This window comes from Plasmodium knowlesi (assembly GCF_000006355.2).
Source record: "Plasmodium knowlesi strain H genome assembly, chromosome: 3".
Taxonomy (NCBI): domain Eukaryota; phylum Apicomplexa; class Aconoidasida; order Haemosporida; family Plasmodiidae; genus Plasmodium; species Plasmodium knowlesi.
The window spans coordinates 723,001-750,366 of record NC_011904.2 but is presented as its reverse complement, the minus strand read 5'-3'; the positions used below and the strand labels follow the sequence as shown (position 1 = coordinate 750,366).

Sequence of the window (27,366 nt, the reverse complement as noted above, 5' to 3'; positions counted from 1 at the left end):
AGAAAGCACACTCTCCTCTGGAGACGCCTCCCCCCCCAAAAAAAAAAAAAAAATAAATAAATAAAATAATAAAGGATACCACTTATTTTGCATCCTCAATACGGCACAACCAAGTCGACATTGTCCTGGCCCACCCCTTTTCCGATTTTTTATATTTTTTGGCTTAAAAAAAATAAAATAAAATAACATTACATCGGAAGACCTTTTTTTACAAGGACTTAAAGTGGACAGACCGACTCGAGAATAAGCATCCTTCGTTTATCACTTCGTCACACTGTCTGTTTATTACTTCGTTGCGCTGTCTGTTTATTACTTCGTTGCGCTGTCTGTTTATTACTTCGTCGCGCTGTCTGTTTATCCCTTCTTACTCTCACCTAAGAAGGAACTTGGCTTCCTCCAGAGGCATTTCCGTTACACTGGGGTTTAACTTGACCAACTGCTTAATAAGCACTTTCCTCTTTTCCCTTATTTTGTCTCTCCGTTCCGTAAGGACCTTCTCGACCTGCGTTGCATAGGTTGGATGGGTTGTGGTGGTAGTAGGTTGTGTTGGTTGTGTTGGTTGTGTTGGTTGTGTTGGTTGTGTTGGATGTGGTTGCGTTGGTCCGCTCCTCCCACTTACACTGTCCAGGTGCTCATTTATCTGGGCCTTGTTGAGTGTGATGAACAAATTGTTATACGTGCACAGTTTTCCGATTCTGTTTTCGATTTCGTTTCGCCGATATCCCCCCTTCGTAGCTCTGACCCCATTCAGGTTGTTATCGATGAGGATTAACTGCCTGTTATTGCAGAAGATACTTTCGGCTAGCATGTTCAGCTCAACCAAGCGGCTATAATATTGCGTGCTCTCCATTTTTTTCAGTGAAGATTGGTCCAACGGAGGTCACCTATGTGGTCCAGAGGGGTGCGGCACGTAGTAGGACTTACTCTTTTGCAGGTTATTACGAAAGTAGCCGTTGGCAGGATTGCGCGCGGGAGTTTCTTTAGCACAGTTTAAAACAGGGTGTGGAAATGGGCGCGATAAATGAATCTTCATCGTGCGATTTTTGCCCGGCGTTTCCGAGGCGAAAAAAAAAAAAAAAAAAAAAAAAAAAAAAAAAAAAACTTATACAATAGCGCATGGGCGGCGTTCCCATTCCCCCGCGCGAGTAGCGAAAAAGTATCTTCATTTTTCTTTTCACCAATTTAGAGAGGAAGCGCACGACGAACAAGTTGCTTCAGATTTGACGCCGGGGAAAAGCAACTCCCCAATTTAAAATCGGTAGAGAGGGAAAAGGAAGCTCCAACATTCAAGGTTATTACAGACTTGGATACTCCCCCTTTTTTTTTTTTTTCTTTTTTCTTTTTTTTCTTTTTTCAACCGGAAAAATGGACCAAGATAGTGAGAAAGCAGAGGAAAAGCAACTTCCCATGTTGGAAGGCAACCCTGGGGAAGAAAATCATCCTGGGGAAGAAAATCATCCTGAGGACGACAACCCTCCAACGGACGAACGATTCCAATTCAACGACAACCTATGGAAGCACGCCAGGAAAGAGGAATCCAAAAAGGGCATTGTTTACCTGGCGGATGTAGCAATAGGGTTAACAGCATCCCGGCTACGAGAAATATTCAGTCACTACGGGCCGATTAGCAAAATACATTTAAACCAATTGAAGGATGAAGGAGAAGAAGAAGGGAAAGGTTTCCTCTCTTCCCACATAAAGAAGAAGGATGGAACAAATTTGGAGGGAGAAAAAAAAAAAAAAAAAAAAAAAAAAATGATCAAATATCAAGATGGGTACATAGAATTTATCAACAAAAAGGACGCCATGAAGGCCGTTCGTACTTTAAACAATCAACTAATTGGAGGAAAAAAAAGAAAGAATATGGTGAGAGAGTACTTTTGGCACTTAAAATTGATAAAGGACAACTTCGTTTGGAGCGACATCATGTCGTCTTCCCTCTATCGAAGGATGTCCAGGAAGGAAAAATTCACCCATGCTTTGAAAGATATGTACAAAGGATATGAGGCCTATGTAGAAAAAAATGGGGGATCCACTCATGGGAAGGTTATGGGTGGGGTGGGATCCACTGAAGGGAAGAGTCGCCACCCCAAGGAAAACGTTCAAAAAGGAGGAAGAGGAGGCATCCAAAAAGAGGACCGATCACAGAACAGGAAAAAAAAAGGCTCTCATGTGAAGAAGCCACATTGCCCACTCCGGTTTGTCACAGTGAAGAAAGGCAAGGAGAAAGATGAGGTGACAGGAGAAGCCCCCGTCGAAGTTCCCCTCGGAGAGCCACCCTCCTTACCTCGAAACAACAACGCCGTTTCTGCGGATCTCCTGAAACTCCTTATGTAGAAATGGAGGGTGCGGTGGGGGAAGTGTGGCCAAGTACCCACCCTGTAGAAACTTCACACCAATGCAAATGAACCCTGTGGAAACTTCATTTCAAGGCAACCCCCTTCCGCTACAAATTTTATTTCGGCACTCCCCTCACAGCGGGACGGAAAATTCCCTGGAGACCTTCCTCTTCTCGAAGCTCATGTCGCTCAAGTTGACCATCAGGTTCCAGGCCACAGGCTTCATAATTTGACCTGCGTGGTTGACAAAGAGAAAAAAAAAGGAAGTTCACATGAAGGAGAGTGGGGTAGACGATTAAATACGATAGACTCATCGGATTAACTAGGCCTCTACCCGAGCCTATGTCAGAGGGTTGTTACTCTGCCCTTCTCGTTGCGCAGAAGTGGGCACCTGCCGAATGGCCACTATCTCTGTAATTGTACAGAGGCGCCATTGTTTGTTTGTTGTTCGTTCGTTCGTTTTTTCTTTTGTTTAGTTTTTTTTTTTTTTTTTATTTCCCCTTTTTCTTGCTCACCCTTTTCGCTGAGCGCCAAAATGACTCCCAAGTCAGACCCCACGGTGGACAGTTTGTATGATCCATGCTGCCCTACCGAAAGAACCTTCGCCCTGATTATATCTCCCTGTTTAAAGCATTCAAAGTTATCCCCCAGTTCTCCATCGTACACATGGATGTCGCTCTTGTTAATGAATGCTCTGAATGAATTTTTTATTGGTCTATTGTTTAGCAAAATGATGTTGCAATATATTACATTGAAGGTTACTCGATATACTTTGCAAGTCACCAAGTCTCCTACTTGCGGGAGGGGGATGAAATCGTTCGTGTTGGCTACGCTAATGATTTGCTTTCCATCACTATCCGTCACCAGCTCTCTTCTCCCCAGGATGGCAGACCTCACCTCCTTCTGCAGGGTGTACGTATTTTCGCCGCTGACATACACGTCAGAGCTCCCGAGGGCTTCCCCCGGTAGGACGATGGAGTCCATCCGGGCGGGACGATAATGCAAATTGGCGATTGCCACCCTAACACTTCGTTTTCTGTTTCCTCCTTATTGCTAAATGTTGCCTCCCCCTTTTTGCCAACGCGCCGAATGACTCGTCCACTTGCGCAGCTCACCGTAAGTTTTACGAGCCGCCCAAGGATATTCAAATTTGTTCGGTTTGTAAAAAAAAAAAAGAAATATGTGCTACATTATATGTTGCTCTTTTTATGAACAGGTCAGGTAAAAAAAAAAAAAAAAAAAAAAAAAAAAAGGAAAAAAAAATAGCTATTTTTTTTTTCTGCTAAATTTGCCTGACCCCTGTTCATAAAAAAAAAAAAAAAAAAAAAAAAAAATTCCCACCTTCCCCGTGGGGGAGAAGCATTACCTATATGTACGTAGCCTGTTGATATAGCAACTCCTAAACGATCGTCACGAGAATCGGCTCGTGGTGGAAAAGCAAAGCGTGGTATGCATGGAAGTACACAGCGACGTAAAATAAAACTTTTCCCGGAAATAGGGAGTACACGTTGAGGGAGTGCAGAAGGTGTGTTTTTTTTTTCATTCGTTTTGGCTTCTTTCTTCCTTTGGGCATACCGTTGTCTGCTTCCCACGCTTGGCCAAGAGACCCACTGCTACTCAAACTCCCAATAAGCTTTATACAGCTAAAGTTGGAGGGATAAAGAAGCAGGGTGTAGCTGCCAAGATTCAGGGTACATAAGTTCTTCAAAAATATTTTTATCACGAAAAACTCTCCAACGGACGACTCAAAATAATTTTTCCTAATTCCGATTTCGCTTATATGTTTGAAGTTCAACGCTTTGGAACATTTAGGGATGATCACGCTACTTTTTTTTTTGCAATTGTAGAACTTGGGAGTCAACACTACTTGTGGGTAGAATATATCGTTTGTGAAGTTCGTTTCAAAGAGGGGGTTCTTCACACGGGGAGTCTCTGGCACTTTATACTCTCCCCGCACATCTTCTGTCTGATCCATCTTTTCCGCCTCTCTTAATTCCTCCATTTCCGCGTATGCGCAAAACAGGGTTTCCCGCTTGGGCACCGTTTTCCCATGCCGCTTCACCTGGCCGATGGACCCATTCGTCACAGAAAACGCGCTGTGTTCATGTGTGCGTCCCTCCCGTGAAGTTAATTCCTCTCTCTCTAAATTTAGAAAGAAGTATCCTATTTTATTCCCATAAATGTAGACATTGTTAAGGTAGGAGCTGTAGAGACTGAGAAGTCCGGACTTCTTGTGTCGGTCGAAGGAGAGGTACACGTGGATATCTATGTACAATAAAAAATATTTGACTGCATCTTCTGGGCTAGCGAATGAGAGGTTCTTCTTTCGCTTGATTCTCTGAACCCACAGAACCCATTTACTCGGTTTGTCATCTGTATCGACCACGCACGTGGGCCGCCTCCTACCCACATTCTTCGCCGAGCAATAGTTCACGTACCCGCTGAAATTTCTGATGAACAATTCTATGAACATGTACTTGTTATCCGTGCAAATGGTGAGGTCCTTCCTCGGAGCGAATCGTTTACGAAGTGGAGGTACCCCACCAAGCTGGGGTGTCTTCTCCAGCGATATTCCCCCTATATTCCCATCTACACCCCTCTCTGTACCGCCCTCGAAGTAGTTCTCCATGCTGATTTCTGTACACTTCAGCTTCCTCCCCCTGAGGTTACCCACATGGATGGTCGTACTCCCGTCCACCCCATCGTCTACATCATCTCTCCCCCTAGTCATCATAACTCGACTCAAAGCATTAATAACACTCGCGCTGTATAAATCTGAGTTTACCATTTCCTCTAACACATCTACGACATTAAAACTGACATAGGGAAAGCAGAACAGTTGATCAACGGATACGTTTCTAATGACATTAATACGGAGCTTAATTTTCTGCACTCCATAGTAGGGATTGCTTTTTTCGCTCGAATAGACCACACGTACGTCACACTCGTTAATTAAAATTGAGCCTATACACCTAATGGGGATATACAAGCAGTGATCCCTTAGAACTGTTAATGGTCCTCTTTCTCCGATATGAATGACATTTTCCTTTTCCTCATTTCCACAGTTACGCTTCATTTGAAATGCCTTATTAAAAAAAAACTTTAAAAAAAAATCTCCCAATATTTTATGCTTATATTTTACCTGCACGTTCAGGTAGTTTATGTCCACGTCAGAACTCCTGTTCTCCAGAATAAGACACAAGAATTTTGTTTCTCCTTCAAGCAACTCTGTGTGTCTTGCGTCAATAGAGAAGTACTGATTGTCATACGTTTCGTCCACGTGGTTACTGTTTCCATGGTTGGTCTTCTCCTCATCGCTTGAGGGGTATGTCTTCTCCGTGCAGGAGGCCATGTCAGACGACTTGCTCGATGAACAGAGTCCTAACCGTGCAAATGAGTGGCGTTCTTCTCGACTCGACTCCGGGGACGACACAGACGATGAGGAGGCAGACGATGAAGAGGCAGACGATGAGGATGCAGACGAAGAGGACACAGACAAGGAGGATAACTTAGGAGTTGCTCCTCCAATGGACAGAATATCACTAGTATGTGTTGCCCCTCCTATGGCTCCGTTCAGTTTACTCGCCAACTTGGTATTGTCCTTCGAGGTGAGATCGTTCTTCTCCCGTTTGGATGTGTAGCCACTTTGAGAGGAGCTTCGTTTCAGGATTTCCCTTTTTTCCTCTCCATTAATTACTTCGCTAGAAACCTCCCCTGCTGCTTCCCACCAGGATCCCTCTCGCTGCGTACCCTGCAATTGCACCGAGGAAGGAGTGCAGAACATCTCCAGGTGCGACTCATCATGCAACATTGACTGGACATTCACGTACCTACTAAAGTTAAAAAGCTTGATTTCGGACTTGACGCAAAAATAATTCCGAATAACAAAAACGGAGCATGTGTTGGACATTTTCAGTGCGTAGCTTAGCAGTGCACCTCTGTCTGTTCTCCTACTACAAATATTGTGATGGGAACGAATGGATTCTTCCTCCACCTTGGTATTCTTCCCATAATTTCCTATCCCTCCAATGGTACAGGATTCTTTACTGTTTTCATTTTCACCCTTTTCGGCCATTTTCACCTGAACATGTTCATAATTTTTCTGAGAACAATTTTTACTACTGGACTGATTTTCTCCCTGTGGAAGTGGAGAAATGAGAGATTCACCCATGAAGCACTTCCTCAGAATGGACGTGTCGTACAAAAGGTACTGATCAAAGTGGAGGTAGCTGATACAGTAAGACACTCCAAGGAGAAATACGAGGCCCGTTTCTTTTGCCCTGAAAGAGAGGCGAACCTTTGTTGTGTGGTTCTTCTTTCTAGATATTAGAAACACAACATTGGATGCGTACGTTTCTACAGGAACTCCAGAGGTGATGAGTCTTACACTGTTTAGAACTAAATTTGTCGATAGTGTATTTTTTAGAGTTACCTCCACCTGGTTAATACTGTTGAGCTCACAAATGTTATGTATCTTAGTGTTCCTCTCCACTTCGTTAAAGGGATTGTATTTGAAAACATCTCTTTCTTCATCACCATGTTCTTCCTTTCCTTTATTTTCTGACTCAGCAAAACTCACTTTCTTATAAAACTTTTCACTCTTTCTTGCCTCATTAATGTATTCAATGTTCAGTAACACTGGGGAGGGTGCGCATCTCCCTTCTGTCATTCCACACAAGAAGTGAATCGGCTTTCTCCGTCCTGGTTTATTTTTCCCTCTCATGCTATTTTTCTTTTTACCCTTATCCTCTTTCGCCGCCTTTTTCGGTAACCCCGATCTGTGGGTCTCCCTCGCCGTGTCGTGGCCCTCTCCTACACCTCCAAAAATTCCATCTCCACCCTCGTAGCTCCTCTCCTCGACGTCGCTGTCGGATGAGTCTTCCTCAGGTGAAGAGCTCCCGGAAGAGGAACTGTCCCACGAAAGATTGCCACAAGTACACCCCCCTTGGTGCGCCTTCACTCCCCCGCCAAAGCATACATCCCCCCCTCGACTCAGCCTCTTCAAGTATGATCTACTCCTCCTCTTCTCCCTCTTATCCATTACCAGAGTAACAAAAGGGGGGGAGAAAATGTGTCTATCACTCTTCCTAAGGGTTTCATATATGTTACACAGAATTAACCTCTGTACATCTTTCCTTAATACTTTTGCCAAAAAAAAAAGTAGCAGAAAATTACAAACGATGGATTCATTTAGTAAGTTAAGTCGTGAAAGAACTTCACTAAGTAATGCCAGTATCCCATGTTGCAATTTTCCGTTTTGTTTTTTTCTATTCTTTTTATACATTTGTACCTTCTCTCCATGTTTGTTCAGGCAGAAGAAACTACGTATGCTAATTTCCCTCGAGCAGAACGATAACAAACGTTTAAGATTGTAACTGCTGAACGCATCCAACACACTTCTAAAGAGAATATGTCTGTGTTGATCGTTCTGGGCCGATAAGACAACCCCCCCCTTATTGTTCTCTTCGTTATGAACTCCTCCATGTACCTCTGCTGTGTCTCCTCCTGGTGGTAACACTGTGTGGTTTCCTTCGTTCGGCTTCTTCTGATGATTCTCTTCCCGAGGTACACTTGGCACTCCCCTTAGATGACCGTTACCCTCCCCCGTGGGAGCCTCCCAAAGGCGTACCTCATTCGCTTTCTTCAACCACCGCATTGGGAAATTCACATTGCATCTTCTTCTTGCGAAGGCTCTATTTAGCAACTCGTTGGGGTGTTCACTCCGTCCCTCTTTACCCGATGATCCAATTGATCCCGTTGATCCGATTGATCCCGTTATTACCCCCATCCCTGATACTGCCCCCTCCGTTCCGCCCCAGTCAAAATCCACCTGCACACAGGGGAGACCATAAAATGGAAGGAGACTATTCAAAAAGACATACGTCAGGTAGAACTTCCTTTGTTCAAAGAAGCGAGTGCACAGGAGATAAATGGTGAAGGCAAACTTGCGGTTGGCTCCGATGTGTTGATAAATGTTGGCAAGCTCAATATAAAATCGAACATAGAGATGGTGACTGAAGCGCTCAGTGAAGCAAGAGTACTTTCTCATGGTTGTAAAAATATGCCTCTTCTTTTTAACGGCTAGAAGGTACTTGAGGTAGCATAGAAGGCAATCTGCGAAGAGTTCCTGTGCAGGTAGTAAAGAGGTAGTGCAATCGGACTCCTCACCAGGGGAAACTACAAAAGCATTTCGCATGTCAGATAAAGCTTCACCTAACTTGTGCTCCATAAACCCAATCAAATAAATCAACGTGTTGTGTCCTTTGATACTTACATTGAAAAAGAAGAATTCTTTCTCACTGGACTCATCCCCGGAATAATACTCTTCCCCCTCATCTTCCCCCCTGTCGTAATCATTCAGAACGTTAATGAAGGAGTTTATATTTTTAACCACCCCCGACGATGGAGAGTCACTTGTCTGCTCCAAACTGTACAGAGAAAAATGAGAAGAGCTTTGATAAGGATGGTAGGATCTTTCCTTCATGGACCCACTGTACGAAGAAGCATCGAAAAAAAAATTCGCATAGTTCGTGTATTTATTTGGAAATAACTTTTCATATGTCTGAAGGATCATATTCTCAACGACCTCTGCAAAACGGAAGATATACTTTTCATTATTGTTTAATCTACAGAAGTGCCCCCAATTTTGTGTAACATAAAGGTACATGCTTAAGACAATACAGAAGGTAATATTTCCATCAGACATGTGATCCTTATCACCCATCTCTTTTATCATTTCGTAACACTCGAGGTATGTTTCCATGGAATCTAGTGGGCTTCCCAGAAGTAGAAACACATCTCCTTCTTTTTTTTTCATCTCATATTGTTTGTTTTTTTCTACCTCTGCTTTGTCGCTCCCTTTGGACCTCTTCCTGGATGCTCCTCGTGGGGGGTCTTGTCCCCTACCCGGGAATATGCGGTCCTCTTCCCTTCCTTCTTTCGCCTCATCACTACAGTAGTCATTGCATTGGTCGCTTTCCTCATCATTGTATTCGTCTTCATCATCATCTTCTTCGTCGTCATTTCCTCCTTCCATTTCATCGTCATCATTCTCATCATCGTGATACTTCTCAACATCGTGATACTTCTCTGCGTATTCCTCTTCTTGACCACCCCCATCGGAACGACGAATGGGCGAATCTCCTCCACTCCCTTGAACGCTTTGCAAAGATACCACTTCCTCTCCGATGGGATCCGCATCCCGTCCCTCTCCGTGATTCACATCTGTCTCTTCTTCCACAGCTAGATGATCAACCAACTCTGTCGCCACTCCATCCAAGCGAGATTCAACACCACCTGCATCCACACCGCCTGCGTCCACACCACCTGCATCCACACCACCTGCATCCACACCACCTGCATCCACACCACCTGCATCCACACCACCTGCATCCACACCCCCTGCATCCACACCCCCTGCGTCCACACCCCCTGCGTCCACACCGTGTGAGTTCTGCCCCTGGAGTCTGCCTTCCTCGTACGCACTACACTTGGACAATCGGGGGGCTCTCTCATACACGAACCCTTCGCCTCCCCCCTTCGTCGTCATCTGACTAGTCTTACTCAGGATGCTCCATTTAACATCGTTGTAATATCTCTTTATATTTACGTAGATATTATTATCACAACTGTTTTTGCGCCTGATCATATTGGCCTTGCCGACGAGATCTCTGTTACTTAGGCTCTTCTTCAGGCGCAAGGCACCAGGAACATCGGTTCCATCCGCGGCAGTCATACCTCTCTCTCCTTGACCCTCCCATTTCTCCCCCTTCTGAGCCTTCCCAAACGTTCTGCAGGTATCTGGGAACCCCTCCTCCAGATACCTGCGTCTCCGTCGATCCAGCACGCTTTCACTACCCACCTTGGTTGTCCGAATGGATTCACAATCAGCATTTTCCATAATATCCTCCATGTACTTCCTTACACTCTCTTTAGTCATCATGCTATGTAAAGAAAGTGCAAAAATATAAAAGGCGTTCAAGAGAACTGCCTGAAAAAATTTGTTGTATTGGATATTAAAGTGTTTTTTCACTGAAGGTAGGAAGACAATTATACGAAAGTTCCGATAATTCTTGCAAATGAAAGAAATGGGTTCCTGTGTTGTAGCCTTCCCTCCATGTATCATTGTTTTCGTTCTTTGTAGAGTTGTCTTCTCTCCATGGACAGTCATCTTATCTTCGTCATTCTCACCTACATGTGAGTTAGGTGCACCTTCCGTAGGGCTGACATGTGTATTTTTATTTCCTCCCCCGCGGTTTTCACCACCTCCCGTACCACTACCCCAGATCCAACTATCGAAAACTCCCTCATCCGAGGACACATCCTCTTCACTCGATGAATGAACATTCACCGACTTGTACTCCTTCGCAGACGCTTTTTGGAAAATGCTTAAAAAATTGGTGGAATACTTTTTCTTTCCTTTGTAGCTTTTCCCACTGCTACTACGCACCCCACCCGCCCCTTCCTCTGTGCAGGACACTACGCCGGATAAACCGCCCGAGGCAGGAACTACCAAAGCCTCAGCAGATGTCACTCCTGACGTGGTGCCTATCGGTGAAACCCCGTTGTGTGAAGCTATTCCCTTACGACTGCAAAGAGCTACATTGTCTTCCTCTCCCTTCTGTCGCATACGAATATGTGGAACTACATTCTCTGATGTTACTGCGCGTCCAACGAACTTCCCACCTGTGAGGTTCCTCTGTTTATCATCTAAATAGTATGGTGAATTTTTCAATCGAGAAAAATTCCCCTGCTTCATGTAATCGTATGGTTTTTTTTTTTTTTTTTCTTCTTCTTGCAGATCTGTAACTACGCCTTTTGAGGAGGCTACCTGTGGGGGAATTTTGCCGTACCCATCTCCACCACCAAGACATACATCGCTACCACCAATACATACATCGCCTCCAACATTGCCTCCTCCAGGTCCATTCCCGTAAAGGAAACTCTCATTTATTTTCATAATCTCAGACATAATATATTCGTCGTACTTGTCAGAAGTGGGGATGACTAGAACCCGTTGTACGAAGACGCAGCTATTTCGAAAAAAAATATTATTGTAGGTGTTAATGAGGTGCACCAACTTCTCCCTCATGCGGTGCAGTTCCGCCCTGTCATCAGGAGAAGATGTGGACGGAGTAGCACTGCATGAGGGAGAAGTTGGTACCCCCCCCGATGGTGCTACTCCCCCCGATGGTGCTACTCCCCCCGATGATGCTACTCCCCCATCGCGTAGCTCGTGGACACCAATCGATATAAATACGTTGGAGAAAAAGTTAACTCTGTCCACACGCATGGCCTTATCAACCAAGTCGATATAACTGATGGAGAGACTCCCATTTCTGCGAACATAACTGGCATTTTTGAAAATATCGAAAAATGATTCATCCTCGTGATCTATGTCTCCGTCCTTATTGTTTGATGACTCACGTAGGGGAAGCTCTGTGCGCAAGAACAACTCATTGTCGCTCTCGTTGATGTGGTTAATGTACCCATGCAGGTGATGAAACAGGTCGTCGTAATTTATGTGTCCATATAGGTTCCTCACTTTGCTGGAGATTTCTTGGAACAACTCCTCGCTCGTTCGGTCCGTCTTCCACAGGTACACCTTGGCCTTTCCATAATCTCCCAGATTCACGTGGTTCGCCTGGTTCATCGGTGCAGTGGTAAATCACTAAAGCGGAAAAGCGAAAAGGCGGGAAAGGAGAAAAAGCGGAAAAGGGGAAAGGGGGAAAAGGGGAAAGGTGTGCATCGAAAGTGTGGGAATAAACCGAACCCACGGCAAGTCACTGTGAGCACACACAGAAGGCTCTTCTTAAGACCATTTAACAGTTACAAAAAAAATAAAATAAAATAAAATAAATAAAAATAAAAAAAAAATAAAATAAAAAAATAATAAAAAATAAAAAATAAAATGGCAAACGGGGTTATATTTTTCTAAGGAACAGTCGACCCAATCGACCTCTTCCGATTCTTACCTCCCGATGACGACGCCTAGGTCAATGAGTTCTTTCCAAATTTCAGCTTTCCGGATTTTACTCCGTCCATCATTTTTTCCTCCTGTGCCTTTTTCTCTTTTTTTTTTTTTTTTGCACATTTATTTTTCCCCCAAATTTTTTACCCTTTTTGTTTATCCTTCTTTTTTCCCTTTCTTTTTTGCTCTTTTTTTTTGCTCTTTTTTTTTTTTGCTCTTTGTTTGTGCCTTTTTGATAGCATTCCGTTGCCCCATGGCGTCACGTACCCCCTTTTGATCAATCTGAATGATGCCGCGGTGCAAGGCCGGCATATGCCCCATGGACGCGCGAATGTGCGGGCCCTTCGCCGGCGAAGGCGTCGCCGCATGGAGTTGCTCGTGGAGACCTCGCTCATCGCTTTGGCAATTTTGCTACTGCGACCAAGTCTGTTCTCTTACCGATCCACCGCATTGCTACTCTCCACCGTACTTGTCCTGATTTCTAATGTGACACGGCGTTGCGCGTGTTTCATCCCCCCGGAGTGGGCACCAGAGCGAGGAACGGTGCCAGCGTGGCGACTGTTCGTGTCCAAACCGGCACAGAAAAAAGCCAATCAACTGAAAACAAAAATAGTAGTGAACAAAAAAAAAAAAGAAGAAAATCTCAAAAAAAAAATAAGTAAAGGAGTAGAATTTAAGAGTTCATCAAAGTATAAACTGATTGAAGATCTCCTTGACGGATACCCATACACATCGTTACCAGCCCCTGAGAAAACTGTACAAAGGGATCCATTTATTCTACTCAAAGGAAAAGTGAAAAGACAGTACTTACAAGGAATGGAATTACCCTTTGGTCTAATTGATCCCGTAAAATATGAATTGCTAAAACTGATTGGGAGGTTAGGAGATCCTTTTAAAAACTTATGTTCTCATTCACTAACCCCGAGACTTCTAATAGACTCTCTTTTTAAGAATCAACCTGAACTCACTTTTGATGAATTCTGTTACAGACTGGAGTATAGAAGGAAGTTCCTCATGCCATCGTACACAAATGTCTTCATGTATGAGAAGGAACTTCTATGGCAAGAGTGGATAGCCGTGAGAAATTTGAAGGAAGTATCGCCTGAAACAGGTGAGGATGATCATGAGCGTATTCAGAAAATTCTACAACCAGATGAGACCACTATGCCTATCGTTATGATAAGGGTGAACAGAGAAATAAGTAATCAGGGAATCCATCCAGCCATTCTGAAAATGTTCTTCGACTTCCTCAATGTAGATAAGCGTCCAGATAAACTCAGTCGAGATTATGCATTCCTGAAATTAGAATCCATCATGAGAAAACTTAAGAATAGGGATTTCCTTGAGGGGATCAAACCAGATTACATCTATTTTATGTTCAATGAGAGAGCTAAAGAAGTTTTCTCATCTTACAGCGAGAGCGAATTTCAAAAGAGCTACCACGAAGCGCTTAATCACAACAACATGAAACAAAACCTGCTCTCACAAAACGCCACTTACAAAAAAGAAAGAAAACTCTTCTCTGAGAAAACTAAAAACTCCCTCATGAAATTCTACGACATTGAACTTCCTTCCTTCTTCAAAGATTATGTGAAAAAGAAGGAAGAAAATTACAAAGTCATTCAAGCCAAGATTAACAAAATGATTACTAGTAAATATCTCAAGCGGAAACAGCGTAGGGAGGATATCCTCGCTGGTCGCATCACCCCGCAGGAGTTATCAGTACAGGTTACCCCTGAAGATGATACGCAACCACGCAGGAAGAAGAAAAAGAAGAGGAGGAAGTGAAACGGCCATTACCACGGTAGAGAAGCTACGACTCACATAGACACACAAACATAATACGCCCCTATTCTGTCTGGGCTCCTCTCTCTGTTTGTTCCGTAAAAAAAAAAAAAAAAAAAAGATTAACCCATCTTCTTTTTTTTTTTTTTTTTTTTTTTTTTTTTGTTCCCAATAAAGTAACAACTTTTTCCTTTTTGCATCAAATGAAGCTCCTAACAACACTGCTCCTTTATATGCTCATTACGTAATTTAAAAAAAAATATATATTTTTTACTTTTGTTCGTAATTTTTTTTTTTTTCTTCTTCAAAAATCAAGCATAAATAATGCTCTTTACGGGGAGGGAAAGAAGAAAGTGGAGTCCCTCCCATGGGCACAGGTACTAAATGCATGGTACAATTTAAAGGAGAGAAAAAAATGAAAAAAAAAAAAAAAAAAAAAAAAAGACGAAGGAGCGGTGCGCTATGAGAGATACATGTGGTACAACGCATATGTAGTACACTCCACGGGGGAAATGTGCAAATGCCTATTCAAAGGCTCTCTTGTCGTATGATCGACCCCTTCCCATTGGTTGTCTCAACTCTCTAGAAAATTCCTCTTCCATCTTGGGGGCCCGATTGACGACCTTCTTTGACAGAGTAGCGGGAAAGATCGATGGAGGCAGGTGAAGAAACTCCCTTAGGTATTCAATGCCTACAGAGGGGGCGCGGGATCAAAGAAAAAAAAAAAAAATGTGGGAGCGATATATTTGTGATGATGAAGTGATACGTCTGTTATCAGGGTGGGGGAGGACGATACGTTTTTTTTTTGGTGGAAGGATCAGAGTACATTGGAAAATTGGGACAAGCCGATTGATGTGGGGTAAGGGGCCCACTTCAATTTACTCATCTCAACTTCTGTTGACATCACTTCATAGTGCATGGGCTTACCCTCATTGTTCAATATAAAGTACTGATGTTTCCAGTTGTACTTCTCGTCAACGTAGTTCCTGCTCTTGAGTGACTTCAGTGTCATCATGATGTGGAGGTTGGGCATATTAAGGTGGGGGTGTCGAGGGACCTTGGCATCCTTCTCAACGACGATAACTCCCTCTGCGAGAACGGTGTGGGTGGGGTGGGAATGTGGCACAATACAGTGGTAGGAGGGAACAGTCGTCAGAATGCGTTTCAAAAAAAAACGACTCCTGATAAGAAGGTCCCGATAAGAACGTCGTGCTAAGAACGTTGTGCTAAGAACGTTGTGGCACACAAGAGTCATCGGGCCCTGCCCAGGGTGAACACTCTTTCACCACACGTACCTTTGAACAAGTACTCATAAATGAGCTTTTTGTTTTGCTTGGGGATATAACTGTACTTGTGGTGAGGCAACATTTTATTATCCATGAGATTCAGTTAAACGTAATAGAGTGGGAAAAAAAAAAAAAAAAAAGCTAATTCTGCTTGGAGTGGTAAAACTTGGTTAATGATTCGAAAAGGGAAAGGCGATAAGCTGAACTGGATTGTTTTGTTTTTATTTCTTTTTATTTTTATTTGTTTTTATTCGATTTGCCTGTTCAATTTTTTTTTTTTTTTTTTTTTTTTTTTTACGTTGTATATTTGGCTAATTAGGAAGTTTATCCAGTTGACCAGTTTGAATTTTTTTTTTTTTTTTTTTTTCTACCGGAAAAAACGTTCTTTTTTTGTTTTTTCTCACTTTTTAGGGGATGTTCCGAGTTAGAGCAAGGGAATACGCGAACTTTTATTTTTGGGACTGTGTTACTATACCCATATATATGTTACGCACAGCGCAGTGGATATATTATGCTTACTTATTTATATATATGGCCTTTTCCTCCTTGGTGGCCCCAAAACTGTTCCGCGCACTTTTTTTTTTTTTTTTTTTTTTCCCTTCCAATGGTGTTTTATCGCTCCATGGTTTGGGGGGTATTATTTATAGCCAGGACAGTGGCATTTCCCCCTCTCACCCTTCACTTGAAAGGAAAAGAAAAAAAACGGCATAACGGTTGGTGGTGGGTCTAAGCAATATAATAAAACGGGGTGAAAATTACCCCTGTAAAGTATATATATTTAGAGGAGGGGATATTATATAATATAGCCCCCGCATGAATGAGAAAAACAAAAATTTCCCCCTCTTTTTTTGGGGGGGGGGCCCTTGGACCGGTGCGTTATAATTTCGAGGCTTGAAGAAGTATTATCCCCTCGCAACCCCTCTCCCCACTAAATTCATCCAACAGCGCATTCTGCCTCCCTCTACCTCGCCTTGGGGAAATTTCTTTTCATTTTTTTTTTTTTTTTTTTTCCAATATATGCTTTCAAGAGCATCAGAGGAAGTGAAAGTAACCTTTCATTGACATGTGGGCACTACTTGATCCATCGTATTGTAGTATGCTCGCCTTTTCCTTTTCTATACATGGGTACCTCCTCTATGTAACCACACGTGGAAAAAAGGCGCATATGAAAATGGTACATTATTTATATACGTAGAACTTGTCAACTCAACCTGATGACTTGGGTGCAAGGCCAAGCCTCTAAACCGTGGCAGAAAGAAGCGCAACAACCATGTGTGAGGTGGAATAGGGCGGGGAATCAAAGGATCGGTTCTCTTTTTCCCCTCAGTATAAAGTGGAGTCGCACCGCTGGAAATAATATTCCCCATGTGGGGGTGTGGAAGAGTCTCCTAACAACGTGAGAGGTTTTCTCTTCCCAAGGGAAAAAGGGGGCATCGCCAAAGTTTTACAGTGTCCCCATAAAATCTTGCCCGCATGGGGTATGTTGGCCCCGGTCTGTCGACACGAGAAGTATGCGCATCGCAGTCGCATCATGCCCCTCGTATTTTTATTATTTTTTTAACCTTGTTTTTTTCCGTGGCATAATTAAAAAAAAAAAAAAAAAAAAAAACGCATAAGCTTGACCGATGAGGCAAAAAAAAAAAAAAAAAAAACCTTATAAAATTTAAAACACAAATGAACAGTTGACCTGAACAAGCAGCGTGTTCTCTTCTCGCCACGAGAAAGTAAAAAAAAAAAAATATATATATATATGTAAGCACGCTTCCGTCACTTTTGTTGCTTTTTATTATTATTTTTTCCCTCCGCGAATTTTTTTCTTTTTTTTCCATTTCCACGTCAACTAAAAGAGTTGTGATCACCCGTGGGGCGCATTCGGATTAAAGGCCACTTTTTTTTTTTTTTTCTTTTTTTCTTTTTTCTTTTTTCTTTTTTTTTTTCCATTCTGGAAGGACGAAAAGCGAAAAAGTATTATCCTTGCGTCCAAGTGAACAAAACAGTGAAACACCACGCTGCGGATAACGCGCACCAGAGGAAAAGAAGCAAATCAATTTTTATCACCAACGGAAGAAGCGCTTTTGTGCCATCAGCTTTTTTTTGCAATTTCTCCCTAAATCACTTAAAAGTAACAGAAACAACAACATATAGTACCCAATTGGGAATTCTTTTTCTTTCTTTCTTTCTTTCTTTTTTTTTTTTTTTTTTTTTTTTTTTTGTTGCTCTAAAGGAAGGGCATACAAATCAGCTTACAAAAGCTCACTGGACCCTCCGAACAAATCCTAACCCCCCCCCCCCCCCTTTAAAAGGTTATTATTATTTACCAGGTACTCAAGATGGAAAAGAAGGAGGATAATGTCATGCGGGAGATTAAGGTTAACAAGTTGGTCCTAAACATTTGCGTTGGAGAGGTAAGAACGATGGATGGAAAGATATATGCGCTCTTCCTCTTTTATACACAAAAGCACCCTTGGGCAATTGTAAGTAACCTAACCGCTCTCCCCTTTTGTTACCCTTGCAGTCAGGAGACAGGCTCACCAGAGCAGCGAGAGTGCTAGAACAACTCACAGAACAAAAACCCATTTTTGGAAAATGTAGATTCACCATCAGATCCTTTGGTGTTAGGAGAAACGAAAAAATTTCTTGCTTTGTAACAGTGAGAGGGAAGAAGGCATTGGAAATTTTGGAGAAGGGACTCAAGGTCAAGGAGTATGAATTAAGAAAGAAGAACTTCTCCGAAACTGGTAACTTTGGTTTTGGTATTCAAGAGCATATTGACTTAGGTATAAAATACGACCCATCTACTGGTATTTATGGAATGGATTTCTACGTGCACTTGTCCAGGCCAGGTTATAGAGTTACCAGAAGAAGGAGAAAACGATCCACCATCTCCAAGACACATAAGGTAACAAAAGACGAAGCGATGAAATGGTTCCAAACTAAATTCGATGGTATTTTACTTAAGTAGTAAAGACAAACAAGACCCAGTGAGCAATGCACCTTACCATGTGTGTTGTGCTCCACCTATATGTACGCATACTTGAACCGATAACCCCATACGCTGTGCGAAGAGAAGGTGGTTCCTCCTTTTTTTTTTTTTTTTTTTTTTTTTTTTTCTTTTTTCCCGGCGACCGAATAGAAAGCGTGGACGAAACCACACTCCGCGCAGGTGCACACGCCGCATTCTGCATTGTCCAAAAAAAAAAAAAAAAAAAAAAAAAAGGAACCATCCGTGGTCCCAAAAGAAACTTTTTCTCTATCTATCCCCTTTTAAATGAAACATCTATCTCATTAAAAAAAAAAAAAAAAGGAAACTTCTTTTTTTTACCCCTCCCCCCCAATTGAACGAACGACTTTAGTTTGGCATAATGGCAAGTAGGTGAAATGATCATCCACACTGGAACATTACCAAAATAGGAGGGGGGGGGGGGGGGGGGGGGGAGAAAGGAGCAAACAGTTATCAACGGAACAGGCGGCTATCCCTCTTTCGGTTTAGTTATGTTGTTTCCCCCAAACACCAAACCATCATGATCCTATTTTTCTTTCCTTCTCTTTTGTTCTTACTGATGAAGGTCCAATGGTGCTAAGTCTCTCGGATAGAAATCCCATCGGTGTGTGTCCCTATGTTTGGTGCCATTCTTCCTGTTGACGACCATTCATTGTGGGAGGCAAGTTACATTGTTCAGGGGTGGACTCATCTAAGGAGTGTAGGCATCTTCCCCTCTAGGTAGAGAAGGAAAAAGCTAATGTTCCATTTCTGTGAAGGCCCCTTTGGTGGATACTTTCCTTTTTTTTTTTTTTTTTTTTTTTCCATCACCCATTGTAGGCACTTTGTTTTGCTTCGCTTTAATTGGCTGTGTTGTGGTGTGTTTTTTTTTTTTTTTTTTTTTTTTTTTCAGAACTGCTTAATATATGTCTAATCTGTGCGTCCAATGTGCGACATAGAAAAAGGAGTTTATCACTCAAGAGGGTGATCTCTAAGAATGGAAAAGGAGATGAGGGGGGTAAAGACCCAACTGTTGGTGGTCTTGTGTCACCAGGAACGTGCCATTCCGTCAGGGAAAATAAAACACGCGTAACGCGCACGTATGTGTGTATGTGCATACATGTGTACATACATGTGCTTGTTTCTGTTTTTTTTTTTTTTTTTTTTTTTTTTTTTTTTTTCTTCTCTTTTTCCTTATTTTATTTTATTTATTTTTTTTTTTTTTTCCTCCCCTTCCGAACGAGCAACCCAAACGCGTGCACGTGAAGTGTCTGCAGAGGGGAAAACCAAAATGGGGCAAAACCAACGGCGAACAGGAAAAGCGGTGTGCAAGAAAAAAGTGAAGAAAGCACAGGGGCAGCGACCCGCGCAACTGAGGAGAGGCGAGGTGAGCTCAGTGTGGCTGTGACGAGCCGAGACCAACAGTGCGTGACGCCGTTTTTCTCGCTCACCGTGCGTCGAACAAGCACCTCCCCCCCCCCCCCTTACGCGAGCAGAACAACACGCACAGTATCTACGCCAATAGGCTGGTCCATTCGTCGCCCTCATAACGCAGTCCTGTTCATGGGTAACCCGCGTTTCCCCCAAGAAGGATCGTCCCAAAGAAAAAAAAAAAATAAATAATAAAATAAAATACATAAGCACATCCGTACGTATATGCATGCACACGTGCGTATGTAGATACCCACCGATAAACCGCTTCACGTGGGAAAAGAAAAGAAAAAAAAAAAAAAAACTTTCGCTGGGGGTGGAGATCGAAAGAACGGGCTTAACACCTAGCCGAAGAAAGACCAACTTGAACGAAGCAGTGACCTAATAAGTAAACACCTTTCCATTCTCCCCTCCTACCTTGTCACGGTTGCACCACTAGACAGATCAACTGCATATGATGAACCGCCCAAATGGGACCAATGAGAGAGGGAAAGAAACAAAATCATCAGTCGCCCTGAAGGAATCGAACCCTCCTCAACAAAACGAATCTTTCAGTCAAAGACACATCGATAAAAAAGGGGAGAAATCCCCGGTAGGCAAACCAGTCAAACCAATCAGATCACTGCATCATGATAGAGACACACGACACAGGAGTTATCCCCACAGTGGGCACTCTCCCCTAAAGGGGAAGAAACAACACCACACTACCAACACGAAGCAAGATTTCAACAACCTTAACGAAGTTACGAAGAAGGATGCGCTTGAAGAACATTTAAACAAAAGGGTACTAACCGAAGACGAGGGGGAAGTCGCCGAGAAGGAGGGAGTTGTCCTCCCTTGGCACCACACACCCTCCTCATCCATAATCCTAGACAAGACAAAAGATGATAACCAAAGTTGGAAAAACTCACAAGAAAGAAAAAAAAAAAAAAAAAAAAATACATCCCTATTTGAAAAATTCAAACAACAAGAATTAAATTCAAAACAACGTTCATGGACACCTATCGGACTCATCATAGCCTACACAAGTGTCTCCGTAACATTTATCATGTTAGGTCTATTGCTCATTGCTCTATCTACCACGAGAAAGGAGTGCAGAGTGCCTTACGGTGGGAAGGATGCAAATGCACAATCCATACAAGTAGAAATCAACGAAGCCTTCTGTCAGGGACCCGCAAGGCCATTCCACAAACATGCCTACATTTACTACGAGCTCCATAATTTTTATCAAAATCATAAGAAGTATCTTATGTCCAAGTCCCACAACCAGTTGATGGTACGTAGGAATATATTCATGGCGCACTGATGGTGTGTTCATGGTGCAGTGGCAACGCCCGAATAACGAAGTAACTGCGTGTTGATAGAGCCCTTGTAAAACCTTCTCTACACTTCCCCCCCCCCCTCTCCTCTCAGGGCACCGTGTACACCCGGCCAGACGACCTGGCGCAGTGTTTTCCTCTCGCCCAGAACAAGGAAGGAAAGGTACTGCACCCATGTGGCCTCGTCGCACGCAGTGTCTTCAACGACACGTTCACCTTATATAGAGACAAAACACACAAGGAACAGATCGAACTGGACGAGTCGAAAGAAGCAATCACCTGGTACAGCGACCTGAACAAATTTAAAAACCCATCACAAGAACAAATGGACGACAATAAAGAACAAGTTGATTTCTGGCTCATGAGAGAAAAATATATTAATCTCCTTAATATGAGCGAAAAAAACGGTTTTGGGGTAGAGAATTCTCACTTCATTGTCTGGATGAAGACAGCTGCACTATCTGAATTTCGCAAAAGGTATGCGAGGCTCAATGAAGAACTTGCTTTACCAATTTACGTTAAAATAGAGAACAATTTCCCCGTGAAGAAATTTCATGGGAAGAAATATTTGATCATAGCAGAGGGCTCCGTTTTTATCAACGAGAAGTCGCGTTCCTTTGGCGTGCTATATGTCATCATCGGGGTCGTGTCTCTTTGCATTGCCCTCTGCCTCGTGTACAACCAATTGAAGCGCCCCCGACTCATGGGACACATTTAGCATCCTAACCTTTCCTAAGTCGTTGTGAAGAGGGGAAACGACAAAGCGCCTATGCCTGTCATTAAAAAGGGAAAAATAAAATATGAACTTAACATCCCTTAAAATTATTTCGCCCTGATGAACACCACACACCCACCCACACGAACCATCCGCATTTGCAAAATGGGCTGGGGTTGTTTTTTTGTTCTACCCATGTTACTACCACCACATATACTTGTTCATTTGCTACTCTTTCAATCCGTCCATGCACCTATCTATTTCTATTTCTATTTCTATTACTATTACTATTACTATTTCTGTTTTTTTTTTTTTTTTTTTTTTTTTTTTTTTTTTTTCATTGTTCCCACTCCCTTTGAGCATTTTAAAATTTTCCTTGAGGCATTCCTCCGCTTTAATTTGTGTGGGGGGGAGGGGTGAATGTCTGGTTTTCTACATGACCCATGCCCACCCCTCACCACACACATGTCATCTATTTTTCTTTCATCAAGTAGTAGACGAACGAAACGCTACGCCAGATGGAAAAAGCATGGCATCCCTGAACTTGTGAAACACTACACGCTGTTTCCATATCAAGTATTCCTCTAGAGGAACGGGCCGAACTGAGGGATGAACCCATCCCTACTTTCATAGAGTTATTCGTAAAATAACCCGATCAAATGGGGGAGGCTCAGCATGGGACACACACCCATCCTGTGTAAGGAGAAGAGCACCCCACTCCTATCTCTCCCTTCACCTCACTTTGGATGGAGTTGCCGGTCCATGCTATGCGGGTGTCTGCATTCGTGGGTCATCGCATTTGTATATGCCCTGTTCCACCCCCTCTTGCATGTGCTTGACACGCGCTCTCTCCAAAGGGGGGAATCCCATTCCGCTCCGGTCGACCCTTTGGATCCCCACCCGACCAGTAGAAAGAGGGCAATAAAGAACGACCAAGGGAAAAAATGGATCGAAAAAATTGAATGAAAAAATGGAATGATAAAATGGAACGAAAAAATGGAATGATAAAATGGAACGAAAAAATGGAATGAAAAAATGAAATGAAAAAATGGAATGAAAAAATGGAATGAAAAAATAAAGAAAAAAAAGGGGGAAGAGGTGGAAAAAAAGAAAAGTGAAAAAACCGAGTTAAGATCGTTAAGCTTCCAGTGCGAGGTACCGATAAATGCAGTGGCACACGCATACCAATCCAACGGGAGAACACTTCGTGAGGCATCCCTACATCGTCTCGTTTAGTCAACTGCGTTACATGCTTATTTGTACCCCCGCGCTGACATCCCAAAAATGTATTCTCCTCCTAAGTTGAAGTGGCACATTTGAGGTTCTACGTGGTCGCTGGGTGTTTTTTTTTTTTTTTTTTTTTTTTTTTTTTCTTTTCGGCTCCTTTTTTTTTTGGGCTAGCATCTTTGCGACACACGTAGACGTGAGCAAGTGCAAGCGAATGCGATTCAGTGTTCGTGGAGGAGGAATATACCGGGGTGAAGGGGCTTGCAGGGGGGGAATATGCGAAGTGCCGTCGGGGGAAGTAAAGGGGGACAGGCAGATGATTAGGCTGAAGGGAAAATAAAATAGTGAGCAAAGGATCAGTAACGGAATCAGTGACGGAACTAGCGACGGAATCAGTGACGATAGTAGTGACAGAACCAGTGACGGAACGCGTGTCCCACCGTTAGCACCATCGCTGCCATCTCCGGAAAAATGGCTCCGCCTACAGTCTTCGCCCTAGTGGCGTACCTCTCCATCCCTCAGCTCGGAAGTAGCAACGTGGTAGTTCACCCGTCTCTCACAGACTTCTTCGTTGAGCGCATCGGCGAGCACATCTTCACCTCCTTCGATAACTTGATTAGCAAAAGACTAGCTTCCCCGAGTTGTTCCAGTTCGGGTGACACGAGTTGCCACCTTGTCCACGCGGGGGCAATTGGTTATGCAGATGAACAGACCGATCAGGACACGGAACAGAAGCCAATCAAGAGGAAGACGGAAAAAGAAGTTACCTATGACGAAGAGGACGACGAGAAATATACTTACCTACACACTACGCCCTTCTATTCAATTCCTATAGAGGAAAAAGGGTCAACTGATGCAGAATCGAAAAAGGATGAAGATAACCATAGTGAAAACAAACTTATGAAAAACAAAAACAGAAAAAGTATTTGGATGAAAGGTTACCACTTCTTGGTGAACGTATACACATCCCTCATCAAAAAGAAGGAGCATACAATAAAAATCGAGGAGAAGCTATCCCCATCTTATTTTATCAATAGTAGAAGAACGAACATATTAGGAAACAGAAACCAATTAAATCAGAGCCCTACGAAGTACAATTTTAAAGGCCTCTTCATAGGACAACACTTGAATGATGCGAAGAATTTTTCGTTCCTATCCCCCCTGTCTTTAGCCATTGATGAAATCGACTTCAAAAAAATCTTTATGCAGGGGTGGGACGTAGATTTCTACTCCAATTACATCTTTTTGGATAGGTCAGACTCCCTGGGGGTGGGAAATAAGAAAAAGAAGGAAGGCGCGGTTTCTCCTGAGGGGGATGTCACCCTTGGGAAAGAGGAGAAGAGCACCTACCTCACAGGTACAGCCACAACTCCTACTTCGAGCAGAACCGATGGTTGGGTCGGCAACATCAAGTCGATCTTGGACCTCTCCAAAGGTGAGAAGGAAGAACAACCCTCTAGCAATAACTCCCGTAAAGATGGACGCACCGATAGGACCACCCCACCACAGATGAACGAAGCCTACGAAGAAGAAGAAGAAGGAAAACTACCAGGAAAACATGTCACACCAAGTACCATTAACAAAATATTAAACAAGTTAAGAATACCATCCGAAAGGAGTAACTATGGTCGGATGATAAAAGCCACCAGGGGGATGAGAGTGGGGGTATGTACAAGGCAAAGTAAGGAGGGGTCCCTACTCCCATCTTTACTAAAAAAGACACTAGTCAGTAGCATATCTTTTAGGAAAAACTATAAGACGAAAGAGAAAAACCGCACTGACCCCCCTCCCTTCACATGTGCATTCTTCCACTCCATTAGCAATTCCGAGATTCTCCTTTTTCTTGATAAAATTACATCCCCTAATGGGACCACCCCAGAGGAAAGTGACAAGACAACCTGGAACGAAGAAACACGCAGGGGAATGAACTTCTTCAGAAACACCATGAAACTGACAAATAGTACATTATACAAAAAGTGGTCGAAGAGAAACAACCACAACAAAGGATACACCGACATAATTTCTACGAACCCATTAAAGAATCTAACTGTTCATGCAAATTATGAATACAAAAAGAATCTCTTCAAATTGCATTCAGATTACAATGGAATAAGTAGAAGTATCATGGTTGTAAGGAATTATCAGAAGAAGGTTCTCCTAAAGTTCATCTTCCAGGTGGACATATGTTACAATGACCTGTACGTAGATAACGACATTCAGATGCGTTACATCTACTCGGACGCAAATCCCAGTTTGATAACGAGGGGTGCGTGGAGTTCTTGTGCACTGTGGGGACCGCTCCATTTTTACATCGACGGGGACAACAGGGTGGATACTCAACGGGGAAGGGAATTAGAAGAACCAGTAGGAGTGAACTCAAGCGGAGATACACCTCCCCACGAATCCTCCCAATCGGAAACTGAATTAAGAAAAATCTATTGGCATGAACAGATTCTGAGCGACAAAGTAGAACCTGCGCAACGGTACAAAAGACTGAAATCCTTGTACGTGGAAAATCCCCGTTTAGAGGAAATTAGAGATAGAACATACTGGATGGATAGACATGTACGCGACAGTGGTGACATCCTCTTGTTGTCCACCAAAGGATCAATCGAATTCAAAACGCCAATTGTTGTTAGCGATCTGTATGTGCGTCTACACCCGAACCCTCTGTACAGATCCTCCTGCGTGGGGGAGGGGGGAAATGCACAGGAAACCCCATTGGAGACATGCACACAGGAAAAGCCATACAGCATGCACGTTCTTTTTAATTTCTACCTGAACAAAACCAAGAAGTACTCAGCGGTGATGGAGATCTACGTAGATACTCTTGGCCCAGGAAACCATAACAGACATTACAACGTTCGACACTCCTCCGGATACACTAAGCCACTAAACGTGATGACTCTGCTTAAAGGAAATATCAACCACTATAGAGTTAATAAAATAGAAATTGAGTACTCGCTTAATCCTCATCCACTTGTACAACGAGAGGGATTTATTCACCGGAGGAGGATGCCCTTCCTCGTGTCTGTGTGTAATCTAACCATTAACCAGAGTCAGAAGGTCTACAACTACATTCCTACATTTTTCGTATCCAAAGGAAACTTCCTCCAAGTGCTCAGTCGAATCCAATCCAACCCGATCAACACCTCCGAAACGACTATCGGCACAGAGAACATCACCCAAGTGAGCACCATGAACGTGTTTAGCACTACCAACACGGAAAGGAACCACGAGGGAAAGTCCAGCAAATTCATCAGCAACACCTCCTTTTCCATTTTCACCTCGCTGAGTGAACCCATTTTCTGGGCGCACATAATTCAGTTTCGCTGTGGTGTTAGCCAATGCCAGTATGATCAAGCGACTGAACAATTTCTGATGACCACCTTGGGAGGGCGACACGAGGGGACGACGACCCAAGGCAGTAAAGAGGTCACTCTCCAGAGGCATTTCTTCCAACCGAATGCGCACATCACCACAGCCATCAACGGAAAAAACACAAAGGAAGGAGAATACGCTGAGTTAAGCGAAATTCAGAAAGCATATCTAGACTTCCTGGATAGATGGAAACCAAGTGAGGTGCAACAACAAAGTGAAGCGCAACGACCAAGCGAGCGAGGACAACCAAGTAGCCGAATGAGTGAAGCGGATCAGACGAGCTACAGAAACGAGACACAACAGGCCACCATGCCCAATACGATCAATGAACCCAGAGCCCCTCAACATTTCTCACTCCACAAAAAACAGATCGTGGCCTACGACATGACCGACATCCTCAACCTTGAGCACAACAAGAAGAGGTACATGATCCCCCCGTATCGCAAGGGGATATACATATGTTTGGAAAGTAAAAGGAACCAATTAGTGTACGACCCGAATGGTCACATGTTCTACGTGAAGGAAAACGAAAAAGTGAATATAGGTAACGACACTAGAGATGCTTTGCCGGCCTTGTGGATCTACTCAGCTCTCCTGCCAACAGAAAGCGACCTTTTGGACTTCTCCTTCCTCACCAAAAATAAGTTTACCCTGAAGATGGTCCAAACGAATGACACCAAAGTTTACTTCAAAAATATCATACCCTTGACTCGATACGAAGATTATGAGAATATAGAAAGAAACTACACCGAGAAGGTTCTAAAAATCAGCTTCATCGACTTCAAGGAGAATGGATTCATGTCTCACCCTCTCGGCCAAACCATTGATAGTCAACTTTACAGGGCCAAAGTGATTGAATTTCTAAAGAGCAAGTTCAGCACACTTGTGCAGTTCTCTTCGGAAGACATGGATAGCTGATCCAGAGATCGGGTG

The 27,366-nt window shown here is 43.2% G+C and overlaps 9 protein-coding genes across 9 annotated transcripts; 5 read left to right on the top strand and 4 right to left on the bottom strand.

The window, feature by feature from the left end:
- Window positions 1-370: 370 nt before the first annotated feature.
- PKNH_0315600 (uncharacterized protein) lies at window positions 371-850 on the bottom strand (the record flags this gene model as incomplete). The annotated part of the gene is made up of 2 exons (XM_002261086.1): window positions 371-502; window positions 620-850. The coding sequence occupies 2 exons, from the start codon at window positions 848-850 to the stop codon at window positions 371-373; spliced, it is 363 nt and encodes a 120-aa protein (XP_002261122.1).
- A 515-nt stretch (window positions 851-1,365) lies between these two features.
- PKNH_0315500 (pre-rRNA-processing protein ESF2, putative) lies at window positions 1,366-2,337 on the top strand (the record flags this gene model as incomplete). Its single annotated transcript, XM_002261085.1, has 1 exon — window positions 1,366-2,337. One exon carries the CDS (start codon window positions 1,366-1,368, stop codon window positions 2,335-2,337), a length of 972 nt encoding a protein of 323 aa, XP_002261121.1.
- A 135-nt stretch (window positions 2,338-2,472) lies between these two features.
- Window positions 2,473-3,323, bottom strand: PKNH_0315400 (exosome complex component CSL4, putative; the record flags this gene model as incomplete). The annotated part of the gene is made up of 2 exons (XM_002261084.1): window positions 2,473-2,573; window positions 2,855-3,323. The coding sequence occupies 2 exons, from the start codon at window positions 3,321-3,323 to the stop codon at window positions 2,473-2,475; spliced, it is 570 nt and encodes a 189-aa protein (XP_002261120.1).
- A 415-nt stretch (window positions 3,324-3,738) lies between these two features.
- On the bottom strand, window positions 3,739-11,991 carry PKNH_0315300 (conserved Plasmodium protein, unknown function; the record flags this gene model as incomplete). Its single annotated transcript, XM_002261083.1, has 1 exon — window positions 3,739-11,991. One exon carries the CDS (start codon window positions 11,989-11,991, stop codon window positions 3,739-3,741), a length of 8,253 nt encoding a protein of 2,750 aa, XP_002261119.1.
- Window positions 11,992-12,621: 630 nt separating this feature from the next.
- Window positions 12,622-14,097, top strand: PKNH_0315200 (uncharacterized protein; the record flags this gene model as incomplete). The annotated part of the gene is made up of 1 exon (XM_002261082.1): window positions 12,622-14,097. One exon carries the CDS (start codon window positions 12,622-12,624, stop codon window positions 14,095-14,097), a length of 1,476 nt encoding a protein of 491 aa, XP_002261118.1.
- Window positions 14,098-14,618: 521 nt separating this feature from the next.
- On the bottom strand, window positions 14,619-15,474 carry PKNH_0315100 (40S ribosomal protein S10, putative; the record flags this gene model as incomplete). Its single annotated transcript, XM_002261081.1, has 3 exons — window positions 14,619-14,785; window positions 15,022-15,183; window positions 15,390-15,474. 3 exons carry the CDS (start codon window positions 15,472-15,474, stop codon window positions 14,619-14,621), a joined length of 414 nt encoding a protein of 137 aa, XP_002261117.1.
- Window positions 15,475-17,710: 2,236 nt separating this feature from the next.
- PKNH_0315000 (60S ribosomal protein L11a, putative) lies at window positions 17,711-18,342 on the top strand (the record flags this gene model as incomplete). Its single annotated transcript, XM_002261080.1, has 2 exons — window positions 17,711-17,785; window positions 17,896-18,342. 2 exons carry the CDS (start codon window positions 17,711-17,713, stop codon window positions 18,340-18,342), a joined length of 522 nt encoding a protein of 173 aa, XP_002261116.1.
- Window positions 18,343-20,245: 1,903 nt separating this feature from the next.
- Window positions 20,246-21,828, top strand: PKNH_0314900 (LEM3/CDC50 family protein, putative; the record flags this gene model as incomplete). The annotated part of the gene is made up of 2 exons (XM_002261079.1): window positions 20,246-21,067; window positions 21,205-21,828. 2 exons carry the CDS (start codon window positions 20,246-20,248, stop codon window positions 21,826-21,828), a joined length of 1,446 nt encoding a protein of 481 aa, XP_002261115.1.
- A 1,695-nt stretch (window positions 21,829-23,523) lies between these two features.
- Window positions 23,524-27,351, top strand: PKNH_0314800 (conserved Plasmodium protein, unknown function; the record flags this gene model as incomplete). Its single annotated transcript, XM_002261078.1, has 1 exon — window positions 23,524-27,351. One exon carries the CDS (start codon window positions 23,524-23,526, stop codon window positions 27,349-27,351), a length of 3,828 nt encoding a protein of 1,275 aa, XP_002261114.1.
- Between the last annotated feature and the right edge of the window lie 15 nt (window positions 27,352-27,366).